A 22,277-nucleotide genomic window follows, 5' to 3' on the forward strand; every position below is an offset into this window, starting at 1 on the left:
AAGAACGGTTTTGCTAAAATATTTAAAAATTTAGCTAAATACGAATCTGAAAATAATTTTGTTGCGACATCAAAATAATTATAGTAGGTCGCCGATGATAATGCTGTTAAAAGTTTTGACATTTTATAATAGCTATCACTTTGAATGTTTTACATAATTATTATTTTAATGGTGCAACAAAATTATTTTCAGATTTGTATCTAGCTAAATTTTTAGATATTTTAGCAAAACCGTTCTTTCCGTATGTGGATCCGGAAATCTTTTCTGTGCGGGTGTACATATTTTGGTTATCGCTAAAGACAATTCGATTCAAATAATCTCAAGTATGAGTTATAATATATAACAAGTGTATAAAAGAGAAGCATTCCCTCAGTTTCTTGGAAAAAAGCAATCTATATATTGTATATTAAAAATATGATTATATAAAAATACTAACAAAATACTTATAAGGATATTAAAATCATATTGCAATCGCAAAATTTGATAAAGTAATTTAATCAACACAATGCGCGATGTCTAAGTTAAAATTTACTCGATGAGTATGAAGTTTTGGCTGATTTGCCAAAGATAATTTCTTGACAATGCTCTTCAAATATGTATATAGGGCATTCACCTTAGTGCTTTTGAATACACACGTATAGGAGATACTTTTCATTAAAAATGAAATAAAATAAATATTTCTCCATATAATTTAATTCATAAGTTATCATTTTTTAAATATTTAAAGTAGCTAATTAAAAAATAATTGTATAATCGATATTATATAATAAATATCTTTTATCTAATTTTTTTTACGCTTCTGAGTTTTAATTTTTCAAAAGATCTTTTCTTTCTACTTCCGTTTAAAAAAGATGATTTCAATATCATATAAAGACCGCGATGTGTGCCAAAGTTGTCGATCAGCGAAATGTATATCCTATAATACATATACGATATTATGATACTTGTCGACGCCAATGTAAATATTTTCCGATGCGGAAACGAAATAAGGCGCGCGCGTGCCGCGTCTTGATAATTTGGCATACGTTTCGTGATTCCCGTGGTCGTGCATATACCGTCGTCTAACGGGAGAGCGACGGCCAGAGCCGGCCGTTGGCGCACAGTGGAGGGTTTCTACATATAGAGGTGAGCGCAACTCGCGAATTCAGTCCTCTCGAAACCACGCGACAAAAGACAATTCCTGGGATATAGCAACAATAGAGCCGCGCGAGTTCGTTCCCTTCGAGTGTGCCGATCATATATTCGCGCATTTTTATGAATTGTTGACGAGAGCGGAATTTTTGGCGTACGGAAATACATCGAAAGCGGACTTCGTGCAAGATCTGTGTGCAACGTTGCAGCCGCGAGTTCCTCTTCGCAGTAAGTAGCACGAAGAATTAAAAGAGCCAACAATCTCTTCTTTCATGATCGCCGTTTTTCGTATAACCGAACGTTGTAAATGAAAATCTTTCCCGATTCTTGAACGGGATCGATGAGTGTAGCGCGTATAAATTAAAATGCAAATGTACTTTGAAACGTGATTTAACTCGCTCGCGTGTTTCTCTCGTCGTTAGTTGGCATTGGTGCCAATGACTTGAGATATTTCTATTTTACAAATAGCGAGGAGTCTTTCAACAACATATGTTTAAGTTGAAAAGACATGTTGAAAAAAATGTGTGCGGTGTAAACCATGACGGCAAAAAAAAGAGTGCTAGTATTATAGATTAAATTACGATTCGATATGACGTCATAAATCGATCGCGAATCTTTCGCGTTATCGCGAAAGTTTGGAGTTCAGTCTATTATCGAAAGCTCTTCGAAAGCGTATCAAAGTTTAGCTTGATTAGTTAAAAGCTAAGAACCAGTTGATCTTTTTTTTAATGCTGTTGCTCCTTTAGAATTTATAACATTTATAATTTAAAAAACATACAATTACAGACGTCAGAAATGCATTTTTTGGTGAATTCCAAAAATTATATAATTGAAAGCATCGAGAGATTGCGCGAACCGAGCCGTTATCATGTGTTAAAGATCACGGATTAAGAAAAGGATTAGGTGAAATTATATATATAGTTAAAAGATCGGTTAATAATTGGTTTTTTCCGTTCTTGTTTAATATTTGCGATAATTTTTCAAATTTAGATAAACATATATTCGCGCGTAGGTTGCACGAGTTAAAACACTTATCGGGAATGCAGCAACATATGTATTTGATGCCAAGTTTACGAGAGATCGATTAATCATCAGTTATATGCGTGCTAAATCATGGATTTAATTAACGGAGTACGATTGCTCCGCAATCGGGAGACGTGTGATTCAATCGTTTGTGCGCGAAGCGTCGAAATTCATCTGACAGCTTGGCGAATTTAATTAGTTATTCCCACCTTGCGTTTGTTATTTGCACGATGATACAACTCGGCTGTATTTGAGCTGACGATATAATTCCGCCAAATCGTACCGGCTTTAGATAACGGATATATGCTCTATTTATATTATTATCAAGTGCTTCCGTTTGCAAGGCAACACAGATAGAAGATATTCTAATGTTGCAAAGTCAGTCAATGAGAAAGTCAGTCAAGTGTCGACCTTCTTATTTTGTGACTTGGCAAAATTATGAGAAGTATAGGTAAGCAAAAGAACAGGACAAATTCCGTTAATTTTATCGAAATTTTACTAAAGTTAATGAGAAGATTTTTCCTAGGAGTTAACTAAGTTTTAAATTTTCCAGAAGTTTTCTGGAATCGTAATTCGCTATAGTTACACCAGAATTCAGAGCAGGCAGCAGTTGATTTTAAAACGCGCGCATAACAATATATAGTTTGCTGATAAAAAGATAATCAGAAGAGCCGGAGTATATTTGCGAATTCATTTGCAATCTGTCATTTTTTATTTCCGGTGGCAGTTTCTTATAAGACTCTTATAAATAAAGAGTATCTCGGAGTTAAGGGGTGATTTTGGCTGCACGATTTGCTGCCACACTGTAGATAAGATAAGTTAAGGCATCAATATTTTGTATTAGACTGAAAAATTGTAACCTCACTGTGCTCTATTTCCAGTAAACACCTAATTGCGCCGACATGGAGCAAAATGGTATCTCGATAATATCACCACCGGGTGCCACGGAAAACCTGTCTATCGGAAAGTCCAAAAGTATTGGCATCACGCTTCGATCCAATGGTACAATACAATCGGCGAAGAAGAAGCTGAAGACACCCTGTGAGTACGAATGAATGGCGCGATCATAACGGAATATGTATATAGACACGCAAAGAAATTGAAAGTAAAAGTCCCGTTTTTGAGATGTAAACCAAGAATAATTTGACAAATATGTCCAATCCGAGAAAAAAATCTTTACGATGAGAAATTCAGGAATTTTATTTTGCGTTATACTATAAACTATAAAATTAGATGTTTAATTTTACAAAATTTGTAGTGGACTCTGTGCAAAGTAATTTATAAAATGTTCTTCTAAAAATCATATGCAAGATGCTCATTGTGTTTTTTCGATCTTATAATTATCGATACATTTAATAATAATTAAATAATAATAAAAGCGATTTACATATCAAACCATCAACTGTATTCGATATTTTTATATTTTTTCTGAAAGAAAAGTTAGAATCGTATTTCGACGTGAAATTTCTATTATATTCCTATATATTTCTACATCCTCTTGTTTTCAAATAAAGATCGATTCTCGATTCTCTTAAGCGGATTTCGAGCAAGGTCAAAGTTCGCAAATCTTTTTCCGTATAAAATCCGATCGAAAAACTGAATAGTCCGATTTTATCTCGAATATCGATATATATCATCACCGAAATCTGTGTTAAAAAACGATGCGACACTCTGCGGAATATCAACGCGAAAAGTGAATAATGGCGCGTACACGCTTCCAGCTAGCCAGTGACAAATCTTCGCTCTCGTGAAACGTTGGAACGAATTTCATTATAATTCATAGAGGTTCCCGTTCATTAGAACGTAGAACTTACTTTGCAGCCATTTCCGCACAAGGGTACATATATCAATCCAAACAGATTCCGAACTTTTAATTAGGTATCACCTGATTTTGCGGCGATTAATCGCTCGTCCGCCCCCTCAATATTTATCATGCTCCTTGGCGTACTTATCGCGCGCAAAGTATAATCGAATTTCATTAGAGGAGACATTGCGGTTGTAAGATATTTCTGTTCATCAATGATACGCGCGCGCGAATTTTAATCCTTTTCTAAAGTATATAATGATTCATGATTCACCCTTTTATGATTTATCTTTTTACGTATCGACGTTCTGTCGATATACTGACAAACCCTTCACACGAAATCCAAAGAAATATTCAAAGAAATAAAATTTTTATAAATCTCAATTCTTCTTACTGACATACATATAATTCGCAATTCGCCGCAAAAGACTCGCAGCCTTCGGGAATCCTAATATTAGATCCGGAAATAGAAATGTATAAAGAAGATTTCGCGAAAGAGTTTAGCGCGAAGAAGTGACGTGAATAAAAGGAATCGATCGTATAATAAGATGGAAAGGCTTCGCAACACGATCGTTCGCTCCTGCTTTCGAGATTGACCTTAAACTCGCGAATCGACTGCCGTCGCGAGGCAACCGACCTCCTATTCCTTTTGAAATATTTCTCGCCGTCGCGCTGCGCCGATCTCCTTCACGGTGAAAGAGAGAAGAAAGCGGAGGCTTGCATTATACCGAACGCATGCTAAGCGACGCTCTAGGAGCACCATCTCTCCCGGCTTGAAAATTGGGTCGGAAATCGGATTTGACTATACGGAGGGAATTTCTCTCTTTCGCGCCGCGTTTCCGTTGCGCATTTCACCGTATCGAAAGCACACCTGATGCGAGGTGGATGTCTCGGTGATCCGGAAAATTAGGTTCTTGCGCGTAAGTAACGTTATATCGAGAGTTCGGACCCCCGAAGAAGTGCGGTATCGTGCATTATTACGACGTTCTCGGATAGAGGAAAAAAAATTTTTTCCTCACTTATTCCAGCAGTGATTAATGTTTCGAACCTGCGACCTTTACAGTGTCCACTGTTCTTGTACAATAATGTTTTATCGTTGGAAATGTTTTATTTGCTAATAAATAATAGCTATAAAATCAGGAATAATTTAATTCATTCATGATTAATTTACAATATATGTCTTTCTTATGATTGTATTCATTAGGATAGTGAAATGATAATGAAGTCTTCTTTCTTCCATCACTTTTCCTAATATAAAATGCAAGAGTTTTTAACTATTGTGTGCGCGGCGAGAATAATCGACGTCGCACTTGGCGCGTTTGATCTAGAAAGCGAGCCGCGTTCTTCTTTTAACGAGCGTATTTCGGTCGTTTCTCTAGGAAAAAGAAAGTGCATAATGCAACCGCATCAGGAAACGCGGTGGCTCGGACGTTTTTACGAGACACGTCATATACGCAGGCAGTCCCGCTAACGAAATTAGATGATAATTATAAAGCAGGACGCGTATGGGTAACATTTCTTTCCATATTATCCTTTTCTTCGTTCGACGCGAGCGCGCAAAATAGCACTCTTTCACGATTCGATCTTTTATTTGCCGCCTATATAGTTCGTCACACACTTCGCGGTGTATCTACATCTATGAGATGTTAATTAACTCGTGGTAATATTTCCGTTGAACGTCGCGCGTACCTCACAATGGTTTCACGAAAGTCTCGAGTCTGACAAAAAAAAAAAAAGAAGATGCCGGTGAGAGGAATTGATTATTCCCGAATGGCTTTTTGTGAAGTCTATCTTTCTGAGAAAATCTAGGGAAACGATACCCGTACTCGGAATGCTAAGTTATCCGTGTGTACTTTCACCCGTTTCGTACGATCGCGATGCGAGCTTGATTTATAATCGCGAAAATACGTGCGGTGAGTCTTTAGGAATTAATTTAAATTTAATAGCGAGCAGTTGTAAAGAACCGGAATTGAGATGCGGGTCACGCACTATCTCAGAATCCCTATCTCTTGTTGTAGAAACGTCGCGTAAATAGTTAGCAATTTGTTCATGCCATGTTGATGCAAATATACCTATATTTGGTCTCGAAATAAAATGCCCATATATATCGGTCTACATAGAATTCTAAATTTCAACAATGATCAAAACATGCCATGCCGCAATAAATATCCCGGCTTTTCTTTTAAATCAAGATGTCCAGCACTTAAGATAAAAATAAGATATAAATTCTGTAAAATGTACTTTGAATTTTTTCGGCATAAAAATTCGCATTATGTTTAAAATGACTATTTAAAAAAAAAAAGTACACAGAGGCAAATTTAACAGGACAGAATAACGGTGCAGTCTTTGCCTTGTATACCCGACATAGAAAGTAGTTCGAGCGGCGAATTGTGCGCAACGAAGACGCAAGCGTGTCCATGAAGATAGAACAGCTTCCGGTACGAAGGATGGTATTATATATGTATACCTATATCCGATCTGACGAAAGAAAATTTTGAAACTTTTCATCGATTAGGAGCCGCATTGTGCCGCCGGCAATATCGCTAATAATTCACCGTTCGCAATCGAGCGAAACCTTCGTCGTTTTACAGCCTTATGTCATTCGTTATTGGATTATAGCACATTATATTGTAGCGCCTGTAATAAAATCGTCAATTGGAAACACGCGCGTCTCATTTCGTTATTTTTATCGTTGAAAATATGCGGTAAGATGCGGATTCAATAGGCGTTCTAAGATGTGCTATAAAACTACCTATTTTCTACGCTGACTTTTCTCTGACGTAGATTACGTTACTACAAGGTATTTGCAGTGCGGATACATCAACGTCGGCATTAAATATTTCTCGCCGTGTCGTCACCAGATTTAAAGAAGTTCAGTCGCGACAACGACCGGTGATAAATCGAATTATGCTAATGCATGCAAAATATGTCTGACCAAATGACGCGCGGTTGCTTTTTGTAGTTTCATAACAGGGGCAACTGAGAAGCACTGTGAAACATATTTGTGAGAACGAGCAGCGAGCAGCGACCATCAGCTTTCTTTCCCCTCGACATTACCGTAGATAAGAATAAATTGGGAATGTAAGACAAATAATACATTTTCTACCTTTCGCAATTATCATAATCACTTCGCTTTACTTTACATTATAATTCACGCTCGTCGGGAATCTGAGGAATCTGCAACTGATCTTATCAGACGGAGTATTTCCTGCCCCAGATTCCCGAGAAGACATAATTATCGCCAGACTGGAATCCGTTTGAATCGAACGAGAAGCGCTCTGAGAAAATTTAATACATCGTGATATTGTCGAGTTTCAGGAAATCCTGAGTTTGACTCTTCCTCGCGTTACAACGATTTATCGTGACAATCGCGCTGTAATTTATCGACACTTCCTTTCTATCCGTTCTCACGATAGTTGCTCCACTTCCACTCCGATCGCGTGTGATAGGGTAGATAGCAACAAAATGCCCAGCAGTGGAAATGCAATCAATGCGAGACAATGTCCTTTGTACTGCAGTAACGCGATCTTGTTATTATTCACCCGTATCTTCTTTGTAAATATTTTTGCGATAAACTCTTAAAATAGTTATACGTATTAATTCGTAATAATATGTAAATATAATGTTAATAGAAATATCATTGATAATTAGTGAGTGCTAAAGTAACTAAAATTAACTAAATTATATAATATAACTATATAATATATAAACTAATGCTTAATAAAATTAATTTAAAAATATCATTTACTAGATTTTAATTATGTTTCTTTAGCTTTTAACAATGCTCGAAACCTCAAAGAAATTTCTTCAATTTATAAACATCAACATTCATTATATCAAATATTTTAAACGTTTCTCTTCTTTTTTAATTTTAATGGAAAGCACTTCATAAGAAATGTTTGTTTATTGTACGGTATTTAGAGTCTCTGTTTCGTTTTCAACGAGATAAATTTTTACCAGAGTAAAAATTCAGAGGATTTCGGGCAGATCGGCGGCAAGTGCGCGCGTAAAAATGCCGTTAATCTGCCTTTTTTCTTCTTTGTCGATTTTACGCTATGCGCTCGCAACAAATTGAGAGAATGTCGTCGTATCGCGTCTGGCGCGACGCTCGAGAGCCACCGAACTCCGCGGCCATTCACCGCGAACTTGACCCACTGTCACACTTGCAACACCGACGAACGTGTGTATTCCGAGCGCAAAAAAGGCTACCGTGTCCGTGTACTTTTCACTTCCCCTTGCGGCGCCTCAGTTTATCGCGAGGTGTCTTGCAACTGTACACTGATAACGTAACGGCTATTAAGAAAACATTCTTTTATTTCATTCTCGTTGCATCAAGCTAATAATCTACGCGTCTTTAATATATTATACATTATATTTATTAATTTTCTAATGCAGAATTAAAAAAAAAACCGTCACTATACCAATAAATTATTGATATAATGATGCATCATGTATTGCTGATTAGAAAGGTGAAGAATGTTTTATTCCAACTGTTTCAAAATTACGTACAAACCAATTTTATAATTTAACAACAATTATATTTACATATATTATTTTACACATTAATATGCATGATAGATGTCAAAAATTTATCTGCGTCGCACGCATGTTCCGATAGTTTTGCATTTCCGCAGCTTATCGAAAAATTATTTTATGCAACGCGTTGAATGGGCAAAAATTACTTTTGACACCATTTCATCGCGACACCATCTAATCGGCTGTGACAATCGATGGCGCAGCATAATATTGTGTGAGAGCACGTGTAATTATACGACAATTATCGATCATTGCCAATCGCTCTGCATACGAATAACCGACAGCGATATGAAAGAGCACGCAATTAATCGAGTCCTGCATTTTTTTTGTTAAACAGTTATTACAACGCAAAAATTTTCGCAATTATAGGAATAGCTTTTTCTCTCATCAAGGGAAAATATCCTTACGTTGAAGCAGCTGCAAGATGAAGCAACTAGAGCGTGCCGTATGTTCAACGTATCCCGCATTTCGTTAGCCAACGAAAGTTGAAGAAAAATATGCGTAACGTAAAGAAAAGCGCATCTGCTCTTTCATGCATCTCGACGTTTACGACGGTTAATCGACGAGTGTAGCGTTTCGTCCGCGTCTCTCAGCATATGAACCGGGAATTTCACCGTGATGCAATTACCGAGCCATTTTCTACTGTTTCAGAGGATTCATACTATATTCCGCGAGAAATGTGAAAATGCACATGCAGGCTATATACGCTCGAATATACGACGGCCCTGCGGCGGCTTGCACGGGCGCGCGCGCGTCTTCCATTCTCGTTTGGCGCGGAAAAAAAATGAATATTTATGTGTCTTCGTTTGCACGCCACGTAACGTCATCAACTTTACTCAATGGTTTTAAGTAATGTTATTCATGGTATCCACTACGTGCGTGCGAAAAATGCTCCGGCGAAAAACGCCGCTCCACTGATCAAAACACTTTGAGAGATATTGAGACGACATATAAGTAAATTTATCTTTACTTCCCGAGACAAGTATATGATGTTGACATTTTCCAAAATAAGCCAAAGCTTACACACAGAACATTTCAGAGTTATTGTATCTTCTTGAAATGAAAATATCTGATTTTCGTGCATGTTATTCAAGTCTCCTTCTTAACTTATTTCGACATTTTAAAACGTAGATGAAGTTAATTTAGGCATCAGTTTGTGATATTATTAAGAAACTCGTGGCTATTTTACCAAAGCGTTTACTTTGAAAATATAAGACTGCGGAGAATCTCTTTTTCATTCTTCCCCCCAAAAAATATATAAACCTGAAAGCTTGAAAAAGATTCGTAGAAAATTCACTCGAGTATATCGTGAATTCACCGAGTCGTAGAAAAATCGTATCGCAGTTGCAGCTCACGATGACCGATCGTATTTTACGCGATGAACCTGTTACGATATCGTTTTGCCCGTATTTCACAATCGGACGGAGTCGCGCGTATGTTTCTGCGTAAATAACGTTGCCTATTGTGCGTATTGCGACGCAAGTATTGCGTGCAATTTGCAGATTGACGACTTATATATATATATATATATATATATATATATATGCTTTAACGTCGCGAAAAAAGCCATGTTACACAAATCGTACACGTGTATTCTGTATTATATAAAGCTCAGACCATGTCATCGCCGACCGACCGGTCAGTCATTAGCAAAATGTTACTTGGTCAGAGGCAATCGCGCGGATTTTCAGTATACTTTCACACGATAAGTGAACCACGTTGTATCGCATCAAATAAACATGCTACTTTCATACCGAGCAATTTTATATCTAATTCTCGATCGATTCCCAGGAAAAGTTTAACGGGTTCCATTAATGAATGAATTGGGAAGCTAATTATACTAATTAGTAAAACGTCTTATCCATACTAATACGCAAATTATGATGAGCGCAATTACAAATTGTAATTACGCAGCGGGCACAGTCACACATAACTTTATTAGCTAAAGTTCAGATTTATTAACATTAGTTAATTAACGGACATGGCGGGTAATCAAATTGGTAATTAAAATAATCGACATAATATATTATACATTTATATATACAAGTTTATCGCTTATTAAGATTATTATGGAATGGAAGAAAAAATATTTTCTCATCAATGTAAAAGCGACGTATTAGGAAACTGTGTTTGACAACGTGAATTATTAAATAAAGTGAATTATCGTAAATATAACGTTTTAAATAAAAACGTTGTTTAATTCAAAAGCATATACTCTTAAATGCATGTCTAGTCTATGCAGATGCGCAATGTGAAAAATAATTAATGACACACGCGCGTTATCTTATCGTTTTATTAATATCTATTGCGACCAGTTGAACAAATACTGTTTTTCCAATCGTTGAGATGTGTGCGAACATCGTAACGGACGTATATATTATTAGAAAAGCCGCACTTTGCGACGAAGTCACGAGCGCACATATTCGTCTTTCCTTAAATCCTCACGCGAGAAATTTACCGGACATTATGAACACGAAATGTACTTTGCTGGTCATCGTGCGTTGCATCGTACGCGAGAAAAACTAAGCTTTCTATCTTTTCAGTGCAATTGATTTATGGAAATTTCACTGCTCGGGTACCGCCGCTATTAGAGATCATTGAAATTTGCGGTGCGCGCCGGTAATTTTCTGATACTTTTCCGTGTCGAATCATCGAAAATTGCCTCTTCACAATCCAACGGTATAAAGTGCAATTCCAATTACGAGGTGCAAAAAACGTAATAGTGGAATGCAAAAATTTAAACGATTTGCTAATTAGACAAATTTACGTAAGAAGTTACGCGTTGCATCAAAACGTATGAAATGCTTTCTGTACAAAACGGTCGTAATTTTCGTAAAAAATTATAATCATCAATAAAGTATCTACAGTTACAATAGTCTGTTAATTATAATTAGTTGCAATACTATACGGCCATATTCAATTAATCGAATATATCGCGTTCCAGAATTAGTACATGTTACTCGAACTTCTCATATGACAGTCTGACAATAAGCAACATAACAATAACAGGAATGCATGAATATTCATACGTATATGCACGTGAAATGTGCATTGCTGCTTTATCAGTTAACCGCGAGTCGCGATACGGTAGGTTTCTGCTGTACTTTTCGCGCATGGCACTATCGATAGCTGGTAAACTCATACGTCGTAAGTCGGTATGCTGATGAAAAATTTTCCAGATATCGGAAAGATAACGGACATTTGTACGAAAGATACCGTAGATGGTGCATCAATGAAAGCGCATCGACGCAACGCGGAGCGCAACGCCGCGTCCCTTCCCTTCTCCTTTCTCCTCGATATCTTTCTCGCACGACTTCTTCCACATCAGGAGTCAATTTCGTGTTAATTTCATCAAATTACGGTTAATAGCTTTTGTTAAAAATAAAGAAGGTATTGAAGAGGCGAAGCGCATAGGCATACGGGACATTTCACCCGGCGCGGCGAACGTAATTGTTGATTACTTTCGCGATCCGTATAATTATGCTCCCGTACTTTCCTGCTAATTAACGCCAGCCTCCGTTCTCCGCAGTTTGATTTTTTAATTAGCGATTAGAGATATGCTCGCATTTAAGTTACGTGGAACTTGGAAAGTGCACGTCTCTCCGGCGAAGATATATATTTCCGTGAATATTATAGATATATGTTGCCGTGCCTCTCGAAGCGATCGCGTATGTGTTGTTTTCCTCGCAAGTTTCTATTCGGTCCTGATGTATACAACACACGCGCAGTGGCTTTCTATACTTTATTCCGCTATAGTACTTCACGACCATCTTTACGACTATCGGATCATTAACTGGCGATAAATTAGCGAAACGTTAAGAGAGCTCGCAAAGCTGTACGTTCTAATTTCTTTATATTGATTAATTACCGGTCGGTCGGCTTTTATGAACACGTTGGATTATTTCTTTCGTATCTCTTTCTTTCGTAATATAAACAAAAAAGGAATATATAAGGAACAGAAAAAGGAATAAGTATATAAAAAAAGCGAAAAAGAGCAACAAAAACTCGGAAAAAGCAAAGAGTGCCAGCTTATCGCAGGTACTATTTTTATTAAGCTATTAATAGCTCACGTCAATAGCTATAACATATTAATTTAAACAATCCGATTTACCACTCACAAATATGTAATTTCACACATTTATTGTAAAACATGATATAAAATTTTAGTTTTGTTTCTTTTTACTGAATTATATAAATACATATTCTAGAATTAAATAACTGGACATTGAATTTTTGAACTTTCATTCTTATAAATAAAATGATTTTTGTTCCAATATATTTTGCGTGTCCCGAGAATCCACGAAAAAGATGTCGATGGCGCCATCCTAATGCTACCCCTCGAACCGTTCCCAATCCGCACCGCGCCGCGTCCTACTTACGAGTCAGACCGGAGCCGATTACGCATCAAACAGGTGACTTCGATGACAACACCTGTTAATCACCAATCGCGGAATTGGGCGATGATCCACGATTGGCATACGTATCGGCTGATCGCGGGCCGTTCCGATCATCCTCGTCGTAATGACGTCCACAGACAAAACGAATATAACCAGTGATTCGAGCCGGTCGATCGGGTCGATATTGTGTTCTACGCGTTGCCAAACCGGAGCGACGAAGCCTCAGCTTGAGCATCAGCATAAGACCGTCGTGAGCCCGACAGTCAAGTTAATCGCGCTCGTGCGTTTCTACACCGGAGCAATTGCCGAGACGACCCATCCACGCGGTCATCACGTATAGACGAACGACGCGTTGTTCTCATTCGTAATCGAGTGTACAAATAAAGACGAACACTTGTGACGGCGATACCTGGTGCCTATGTTATTCACGTCCGATCCTCGCATTCCCCTCTCGGGACAATACCGCAGCTGAATATATTCAAACATTTTGTGGTCTTTCTCGAGCCGGATCGGCGTGCAACAGTGACAAGTGGCACAAGAGATTCGCCTGATACAAACGTGCAAGCAGTTTCGTCTGAACCCTGACAACAAACAAAAGATCATTGACGAATTTAACATCATGGAAGAACTATTGACGCAACAACGAGTCACGATCCGTTCAATCGAGCGAACCTTGGAAAACTTCCAAAAAATTGAGAAGGCCAATTTCACGCACGGAATCGTACGCAACCGATTGCAGAGCCTGAAGGAAGCCTTTGCTCGATGTGAGCAACAACATGGACGGATCCTTGCCGCCTCAACGACGGAGTTCATCGAGACCGACAACTACTTCACCGAGGACCAGTTTTCTGCCTGCGAGACGAAGTACCTCGCCGCTTCCGACTACATGGCCGAGTGGCAGAGCCTGTTGGAGCCGACGATGCCGTCCTGCCTTGAATCATCGCCCATAAGCCACAGACATCACAGCATTGCGCCGCAGTCAACCTTTCAACTCCCGCGTAGAACTCTTCCGAAATTAATTAACGACGGTTAGTGCACGAGCACATACTCCATTCGCGCTCTTCATACGCTTCCCCACAAGCTAATACAGACTCCGCGGCAGTCCTCACCGCGTTGCGTGATAAAACGAACGTCGCAGTTCAAGCGTTACGAAATCTCGGGCGCGCTGTTGACACATGGGATCGTTACCAAACCGGAGCGATATAAAGCCTCAGCTTTGAGCATCAGCATAAGACCGTGAGCCGACGGTCAATTGCCGGGACGGCCCATCCACGTGGTCATCAGCACGTGGACGAACGACGCTATTGTTCTCATTCATAATCGAGTGTACAAATAAAGACAAACGCTTGTGACGGCGATATCTGTGGCTATATATATATATTCACGTCCGATCTTTGCATTCCGTATCCCTCTCGAGATAATACCAGCTGAATATATTCAAACACTTTTGTTTCAGAAATAAAAAATAATACAGACTTATATTGCTGTTTGACGTTTGTCGCTCTGTCTCACAAAATTACGTCAAGTATCCATTTTCGTGCAATTCCGTAATGTAATCGATATACGATTCGGAGTGCCGGTTTTTTTAAGAGGATAAGCCCGCGACTTTGAACGGCTTCGGAACACGTCGGATTGCGTTTCCGTCATCGTATATCGAAATCCGGCTAATCCGCGAGTGTCGATGACTGGATGCGATCACTATCGGGTCCCGGTCTGCGTCGCACCGAGTCTGTGTGTTAATGGAAATCATACGTGACACGCGTGTTCGGTTCTAATTATATCCGCGCGACGCACACGGTTAATCACGAGAACTCGGCCGTAATTCTAGGGCAAACGTGCGTTGGCATCTCTAATGCATAATTCAGAGATGCAGGCGGATATGTATATGTATAAGCGCGATTAAACCCGAAGGATATTGACATCCGTATGTTATGAATATCATATGAATGTGGAAGTCGAGTGATGCGCATGCACAACGGATCTCAATGATCCGTTCAGGAAATGCAAAACACGAATGCAACACGATGCGGGCGCGACGCAGCGGCTATAGGTAGATTAACATGGAAGTATTTCTGTCGCAAGATGTTGGATGGAATAGCGAATACACCGAACCGCGTATCGCCCATGTCAAAAACATAGCAAAAATATAACTCAAAGCACAACATTCACCTCTACTTTTTTATCGCGATATAGTTTTTTTTAATATTTTCGTAAAAAGATATTACATGGTGTCAAAAAAATTGTGCATAAAAGGTAGTACCTGTATGCATAAAAATAAATATTTTATTTTCAATATTTTTTGTCGCACACACATGGAAACATTTTAAACGTTATCAACTTTCGATTTTGAAAAGTATTAGGTAATGGATATTGCGTATTCAACAAAGTGTTCGATTGAATTAATGCACGCGCACGTGCTCGATTTAATTAATATTTGCTTTTCTCTGCAACTTACATATAAATAGATTAAATAATTTTATACTTGGTATAAAGAGTAAATATCTTCGCTGAATTAGTCGTCAAATAAAGAGAAGGCAAGAGAAAGCAAGATATTACTATTTCCAGAGATCGAGATTATCTAGTATTTTCCTATGACAACGAGATAGGAATGGCGAAATGCAAAATATCCACACAGGAAATGGAGAATAATATTTAAATAAAATCTAAAATAACATAGTTGAAAAAAGTTATCGTGTTGAATTATGTTGGATATATTATTTACTGAAATAAGTCTACTCTATATTCACTCATAAATTAAAAATCGTGTAAAATATAACTTTATAAAATTATTTAAAATATTATATACTTATATATTACCACATCGATAAATAGTCACGAAATTATCAAGACTGCATGGTAAGAAAAAATGTCACGGAGTCTTAACCTCTGGCTGCAGATTACTTGACTGTTAATAATACTTTTTCTCTCGCTCGCGTGCACGCGCGCGCGCGTTGAACATCAAATGTTGACCTGAGATTATTATTCAATATGTGATGCAATTTTAATATTAATACGAAACATTTAAAAAACAATAAATGTTTGATGTATTTTAATATTGAAATATAACGCGCAATTGAAAATAAAGAAAAAAATTCATCCTCTCGCTATTACGCATATTACTCAATTCTAATATTTTAAATTGGAATAAAATACGTGAAACACAAAATAAATAAAAATTACACAGCAAAATAATGCAAAAAATGGTGAATACTATAATGGTAAACTTATTTAAAATGTGTACTTTAACCTGAAAACGAGCGCCTGAGGTGATTTTTACAATCTAATATCGAAAAACTAAAACTCACGTCACAATAATTTTAATATTGCTTCTTTCGTTTTTCAGAAAATATTGAGTAAATCTATATACATACTGTCCTCAAGTACTAATAAATTATAGAATTATCAAAAATAATGTATATTGATCAATAACAATGATTTAATTGGCGTGTAAAAATCACTTCAGGCATTTATGCAAAAAAAATCGGGCGCCCGTTTCCGGGTTAATTTTGAAGTGTGTACTTTAATATCATTGTTGCGAACTTTAGTTCAACTTTCGCATTCTCGAGCGAAAATTTCAAAGTCCTCCCCCTTTTCCCTGTGATAATTTTTCGTGCTAGCCCTCGCGAGAATTACATCGAGCAAATTTCACGGACGTCAGAGAAAACTGTGCCACCTTGTCAAAAAAAAAAAAAAAACAGGAAGCGTTCGACGGAGCGACATTCAATGAAGAATACTTATTGAAGTCTATTTTCAATAACGCTACCGACCTCCGATGTGTATAACTTTACCGATGCTTTCATGTAAATTCAACATTGACCTATCCCATCCTGGGTTTATGCCAGTGGTAATCGCATTCGACGTGGAGCGAACAAAGTTTCCACTCGAAAGTTTACAACAAAGTGACAGTCCAAGTTATCTTGCCTGTCAAACCACACTTCTCCGCCGAAAACTATTATACTTTTGGAATTCATTAAAGAACAATCGACTATTTTATCAAACGGGAACTTGACATAAAAACATTGTAAGTTTTAAATATCGAAATTTCAGGAAAAGCAATTTGCCTAAATAATATACTTACTGCTTTAAGAAATAATTAGTTTTGAATTAATTTCATATACTTTAAATAGTTCTAAAAATTACTGTCTCTTAACAAAGGTACTAATTTTAAAGAAAAAAAAAAAGAATGTTAAAAACGCTTCCTTTTAAATTGTTAAGTATATAACATATAAAATTTTTAAATATAAAATTTTAAAATTTTAAATGTGAAATTAACAAGAGGCAGGATAACTTGAACTTTAATACAACATTTGTATCTTGAAATAAAAACACTTGAAAAAATGTAAACCATGTTTTTCTCTTTGTCACACTGATTCGAGGGAACTGTTGGCATTGCAGTTGGCGATTTGAATACGCGTACTTACGTGTGTGTATGTGCATGCACATTATCTATCTTTAAGATCGTCGTTATACAGTTACACTCAACAGCGAACCTTTGCATCATAGACGTATGCATCTTGACTTTTTTTTGTTATATATTCAACGGATGTAATGCGCATCAGAAATAAAAATATGTCGCCGTTGGATGCCACATTTGTGTGTACAATAGTTACCTTTTAATTAAATATCGATTTACGAGGTCGAGCCGATAATGAGAACGCAAGTGTTCATATGCTTTTTCACAAAGGTACGGGAGTGACGTGCTCGAGAAGCATTCTCTACGAAATCATAACACAAAGTAGCGTTTTATTTCTTTTACCTCGTTGCGAGACGATTTGTAAATTATTTATACAGTTTCGCGCAATTCTAATACTGCAATTCAAACTTTACGATTTAATTCGCTGATCTATATACTTTATAGAAATTTAATTAAATAATGCAATTCTCATCATTATCATTATCACTCAAGATACTTTGATATGGATGTCCTTTACGATTGGACGATACGAGTATCTCGGAAGTGATTATGCGGAGTGCTCGTATACATTTACCCTTTCCACACGAGAAATATAATTCATAAATTCAATAAATTTCGAATTGTGCCGATGAACACAACAACTCGTTGACACCACGCATACATCATGTTAATAAAAACGAAAATGTCCTTTAACATCTCAGGGCTGAAGAAGACGGAAGAAGATAATATGTGCGACAAGTCTCTGGCTATCCTGGGAGAAATAATTGGAACAGCAATTCTAGTCTTTTTGGGATGCACGGCAGGCTTGGGCAGCATGAAGCCGTATGATGGAACCGGACCGTCTGTCATACAAATTTCTTTCGCTTTCGGTCTCGCTGTTATGATCGCTATACAGGTATAAATCATTTTGAATCTGACAATCAACATTATCCTCGATAAGAATCATTGACATCGTCTATGACGCGTCAGTACGTTAGTCAAATTTTCAATTTACATATTTTATTTATCTTTTATTTATATATTTTAATAACATATATCTCAATAATTAATATACGTTATTTTATAAATGGGATCAAGCATGAATAAAAGCGAGTATTTTTAAGTAGCACTCTGTTGCTCGATATTATAAAATCTTATCAACGGTTGAATGCATATTTGTTCTTTTCCAGTGCGTTGGTCACATCAGTGGCGCTCACCTTAATCCCGCTATCACAATCGCCGCAGTGATTCTCGGTAACAAGACTCTGATAATGGCCGGATTCTACATCATTGCACAATGTCTGGGTGCCCTGTTAGGTTTCGGCCTGCTAAAGGTCAATGAGTATATTCATTTATTCACCAGATTACAAAAAACACATTCAGATTAACGTTTCGGCGGACATATCCCGACAAGATTTCTTTCGCTGCCAACATACTGCTGACAATAATATATTCGCGTTTATATAACGCGTTATCAAAAATTGTTATCTCAAAGTTACAAATATTATCAAAATTATTTTTAATCGCCTGAGCGCCCGCATTTGCTCCTAAAGATAAAAAATTATCTCTATGCTGGTTAATTGCAACATCCAATTATCCAAAATGCTAGAATTCTATGGATCGTTGTAAATAAAATTTAGTTAAAAAATTATATTTCTTGCGCAAAACAACAGTGAATAATGTAGTGAACTTGCACAAAATATCGATTAAATTTACGTTTCGATTTAATTATTTAATTTAAATTTGAGTTAACTTTTGTTTCAATATCAATTGACAGTTAGTAACGCCGGCAAATCTTCTGCACGACGGCGCGGGCGATCCATCCGTCCCGTTCTGCATGACGGACATTAATAAGGAAATAACGGTCGGTCACGGAATCGCGGCTGAAGCTTTAGCTACGGGAGTATTAGCTTTCTTCGCCTGTGGAAGTTGGGACTCGCGAAACGCGAAGAACAGCGACTCGATGGCACTGAAATTTGGCCTCTGCGTCACCGTCTTATGTCTCGCTTTCATCCCTCACACCGGCTGTAGTTTGAACCCCGCTAGAACGTTCGGACCAGCAGTCTGGAACGGCCACTGGACGTATCACTGGGTATACTGGCTGGGACCGATCGGAGGCGCCGTTATCGCGGCTTTGATATATCGATCTCTATTTTCGCCTAAGACGAAAGATCCAGATGACAACATAAAGAACATGGGAACCTTCAACGGCATCGAGACGTAAACGGAATCGTACGTACGCGTTTGTCAAATAAAAACAGTGTTTTTGCACGGATGATCGGCTATTGCAATTTATAAACAACAAAAGTTATAATTATTAAGAACTTAATAAGAACTTAATTTCGGTCAAAAAATGTGCATTTTATTTAATTATTTAGATAACATGTTAAATAGTTTATTATCTTAAATTCTTGCATGTGTATTAAATTATTTTTTAAAGTTAAATAACTTTTTTTATTGATCAATCTGCATATTCAATCAAAAAATTATTTAATAAACGTAAAACCGCTTCGCTTGTGTGGATAATTTTTTTTCATCAAAAATTTTATCGACGCTCTGCAAATGTCATGAGCTTGGCACTATTATACGTTTTCAAATTATTTTTTTATGCTTGTCCTACTTTCGTTCATTCAGCTACTCAGATATCTCCTGGATATTTTTGGGCGTCGTTACGTCATTTTTACCGAATGATCTACGAACCGAGCTTCTTCTTTCAGTGAATGAAATTGCATTCCGGTCGTCGGTGCTTCACAAATTGAACGAGAAATCCTGATCGCACTGGTATTTTTCCCGGTTGAGAAAAAGAGAGTTGCAAAAGTTGCGACGAAAGAAACTCTCGTGCGGAGCGACAGAAGCCAGATCGGACGGGCTTCGAACTTTACGGATTTCTACTTTCAAGGCGCTCGGAAATGTCCTATATTCGAAAATCTTGTAACCCGAAGGATCGCAACGCATCGAAGGACTGCCACGCGACAAGGACTTCTAATGCGTCGTAGACTGATGTGATCGATTATTTTTGTACAAAAAATTCGATGTAATATTAGATAAGGCGTCGCGTAACGTTAGTTTTAGATACAGTAGATCTAAAATTTCTGACATGTTCGTTATGATTATATTTTATTTACTTTGTCCGCGTCACGGCCTCGCAAAACACCGTATAATAGAAATGCATTTTAAATAAAAAACGGGCAAAATATAAATTATAAATTATTCTTACTCCGAAAAAAAATTATTTCAGAGCAAGTGTACAGACTATTGTTTTACAAATGCGATTCAAACATTACCATAATAAATGATAAAATATTTTCAAAAATTTTACTCAGAAAATGAAAATATATGACAAATAATTAATGCCATATGCATTTCAAATATATATATATATATATATATATATATATATATATATATATATTATTGATATAACGAGATGTATATATGAAATATTGCCCAGCCGTGATGTATATTTATATATTTATATTTTTGCTATGTAGTTTATATGTATAGTCTTTTCACCGCAAGCACTCTCGAAGAAGATCGCTCTATATGTCGTATACGAAGCGAAGCACCAGAATAATGCATAGTTTCGTCTTGTCTATAGTATGCAGTTTCAAGTTAACTCTTCCCGATCCTCTAATTCCTCTTTATTTTTTCGTTATTTCGTAGCGAAGCGCACGCGTGGGAAAAATCTCTGTCACATGCGTAATTCGCGGCAGTGCCGCGGTCGCGGCCCAGTCTCTCGCCGCGTTTTTTATTGATTATTAGCAAAATTTATGGATTACAGACTCGGTTCGTTCGCTCGCAATTCCACTAAATTCGCCGTCATTATATCGCACACGTACGCGATGCAGCTCGTTAAGACCGACGTTGAGGTGGCTGCTCTCGCGCAGTATATAACCGTCCTCTCTCTCCCTGTCTCTCTCTTTCCCTCTTATCCTTGCTGCGACGAAATTCGAAATAACGGAATTAGTCTCGGTGAATTCAGGAAATTACCTCCATCGCCGTCGGTCGCGCCAAAGTTTTAATTGTACTCGGTACATATCTGCACACGCGTGTGTGAGTGTGAGCGTGAGTGTCCGTATGTGTGTGTGTGTGTGTGTACGCGATTGCAATTACGTTCCGCGGCTTAATGTATATGTAAATATAAGATACACATTTCGGACCATCTCGCCCGCTTTCTCCCATCTAACTCCCTCTTGTATAGATAACACTAACTTTAAGAGCCTGAGTGCGAAACCGCGCGCGCGGTAGATTCTGGTCCAGAATTCGCGAAGCTTCGTTTGCGCGCGAAGCGATGTCGAGGGATATAAGATCGAATTTCGAATTACACGACTGTTGCGATGTATGTGTTTTGAATTGTTATGGGATATATGGCTTCTCGAATAAATTGCATACGATATTTTAACGAGTTTCGCCTTTATTTCTGCGGCACACCTTTGCCCTCAGAGCAAGTTTACATTGTGAGAATTTACACTCTAGAAAAGTAGTATAAATTCCAAAAGATTAATTTTTCCTTTCTAGAAACTAGTGTCTGAGATAGCCTGCAAGCATCTGTGCATGATGTAAACATCAGCTTACAAGCGGCAATAAATATTCCGTGAATATGCAATTTATAGCCGGGATTACGATTTTACTACCAGTATTTCCAAGTGAGCTAATATCTTGCATTCATGTTGTGCAGTTCCGTATATCCGTTACGTCAGAAACTGCGAAAAATTTATCATTCGCGTTTTATCGATTAACAGTTTTATACGTAGAGAAAAAAAATATATATTAGCATATCACACAAACTGCAGACGAGTCAAGAATGTCAACCTGTTATAAAAAAAAGCCATACGTGACGATCGTATATAATTGAACCTTGAAAAGCCAGATGGTTTAAAGCGCGCGCATTTACGATAAACGAATATAAAAATAACAGCGTGATCAAGAGAGCGAAACGCATTGTCGCGAGATTTATAAATTCTCCGTTCCAATATCCTACGAATTTGCGACT

At 37.4% G+C, this 22,277-nt stretch overlaps 1 protein-coding gene and 1 long non-coding RNA gene across 4 annotated transcripts; one reads left to right on the forward strand and one right to left on the reverse strand.

Annotated features, from left to right (window-relative positions):
• Positions 1-1,074: 1,074 nt before the first annotated feature.
• LOC143904979 (aquaporin AQPAe.a-like) lies at positions 1,075-21,686 on the forward strand. 3 transcript variants are annotated; one of them, XM_077420043.1, is made up of 6 exons: positions 1,075-1,359; positions 3,036-3,195; positions 18,007-18,200; positions 18,475-18,618; positions 19,062-19,516; positions 20,002-21,686. In XM_077420043.1, exons 2-5 carry the CDS (start codon positions 3,057-3,059, stop codon positions 19,506-19,508), a joined length of 924 nt encoding a protein of 307 aa, XP_077276169.1. In that variant the 5' UTR covers positions 1,075-1,359; positions 3,036-3,056; the 3' UTR covers positions 19,509-19,516; positions 20,002-21,686. The 3 variants fall into 3 exon arrangements, with proteins under 3 accessions (XP_077276169.1, XP_077276159.1, XP_077276174.1); XM_077420033.1 differs by lacking the exons at positions 1,075-1,359; positions 3,036-3,195 and adding an exon at positions 13,470-13,919; XM_077420048.1 differs by lacking the exons at positions 1,075-1,359; positions 3,036-3,195 and adding an exon at positions 14,034-16,912.
• Positions 10,902-13,703, reverse strand: LOC143905004 (uncharacterized). The gene is made up of 2 exons (XR_013259094.1): positions 13,564-13,703; positions 10,902-13,472 (listed from the first exon to the last, which is right to left on the reverse strand). It is a non-coding gene; the product is annotated as an uncharacterized LOC143905004 (long non-coding RNA).
• Positions 21,687-22,277: the final 591 nt, after the last annotated feature.

Source organism: Temnothorax americanus, unplaced genomic scaffold, assembly GCF_048541705.1.
Source record: "Temnothorax americanus isolate GAGA-0224 unplaced genomic scaffold, ASM4854170v1 Scaffold11, whole genome shotgun sequence".
Lineage (NCBI taxonomy): Eukaryota > Metazoa > Arthropoda > Insecta > Hymenoptera > Formicidae > Temnothorax > Temnothorax americanus.

Excerpts from the sequence above, each read along its gene's own strand:
- LOC143904979 (XM_077420033.1), top strand. The coding sequence starts at position 13,511 with ATGGAAGAACTATTGACGCAACAACGAGTCACGATCCGTTCAATCGAG. Across the intron at positions 13,920-18,006 it reads TCCGAAATTAATTAACGACG|GGCTGAAGAAGACGGAAGAA; the intron begins GTTAGTGCACGA and ends TTAACATCTCAG. Across the intron at positions 18,619-19,061 it reads TAGGTTTCGGCCTGCTAAAG|TTAGTAACGCCGGCAAATCT; the intron begins GTCAATGAGTAT and ends ATCAATTGACAG.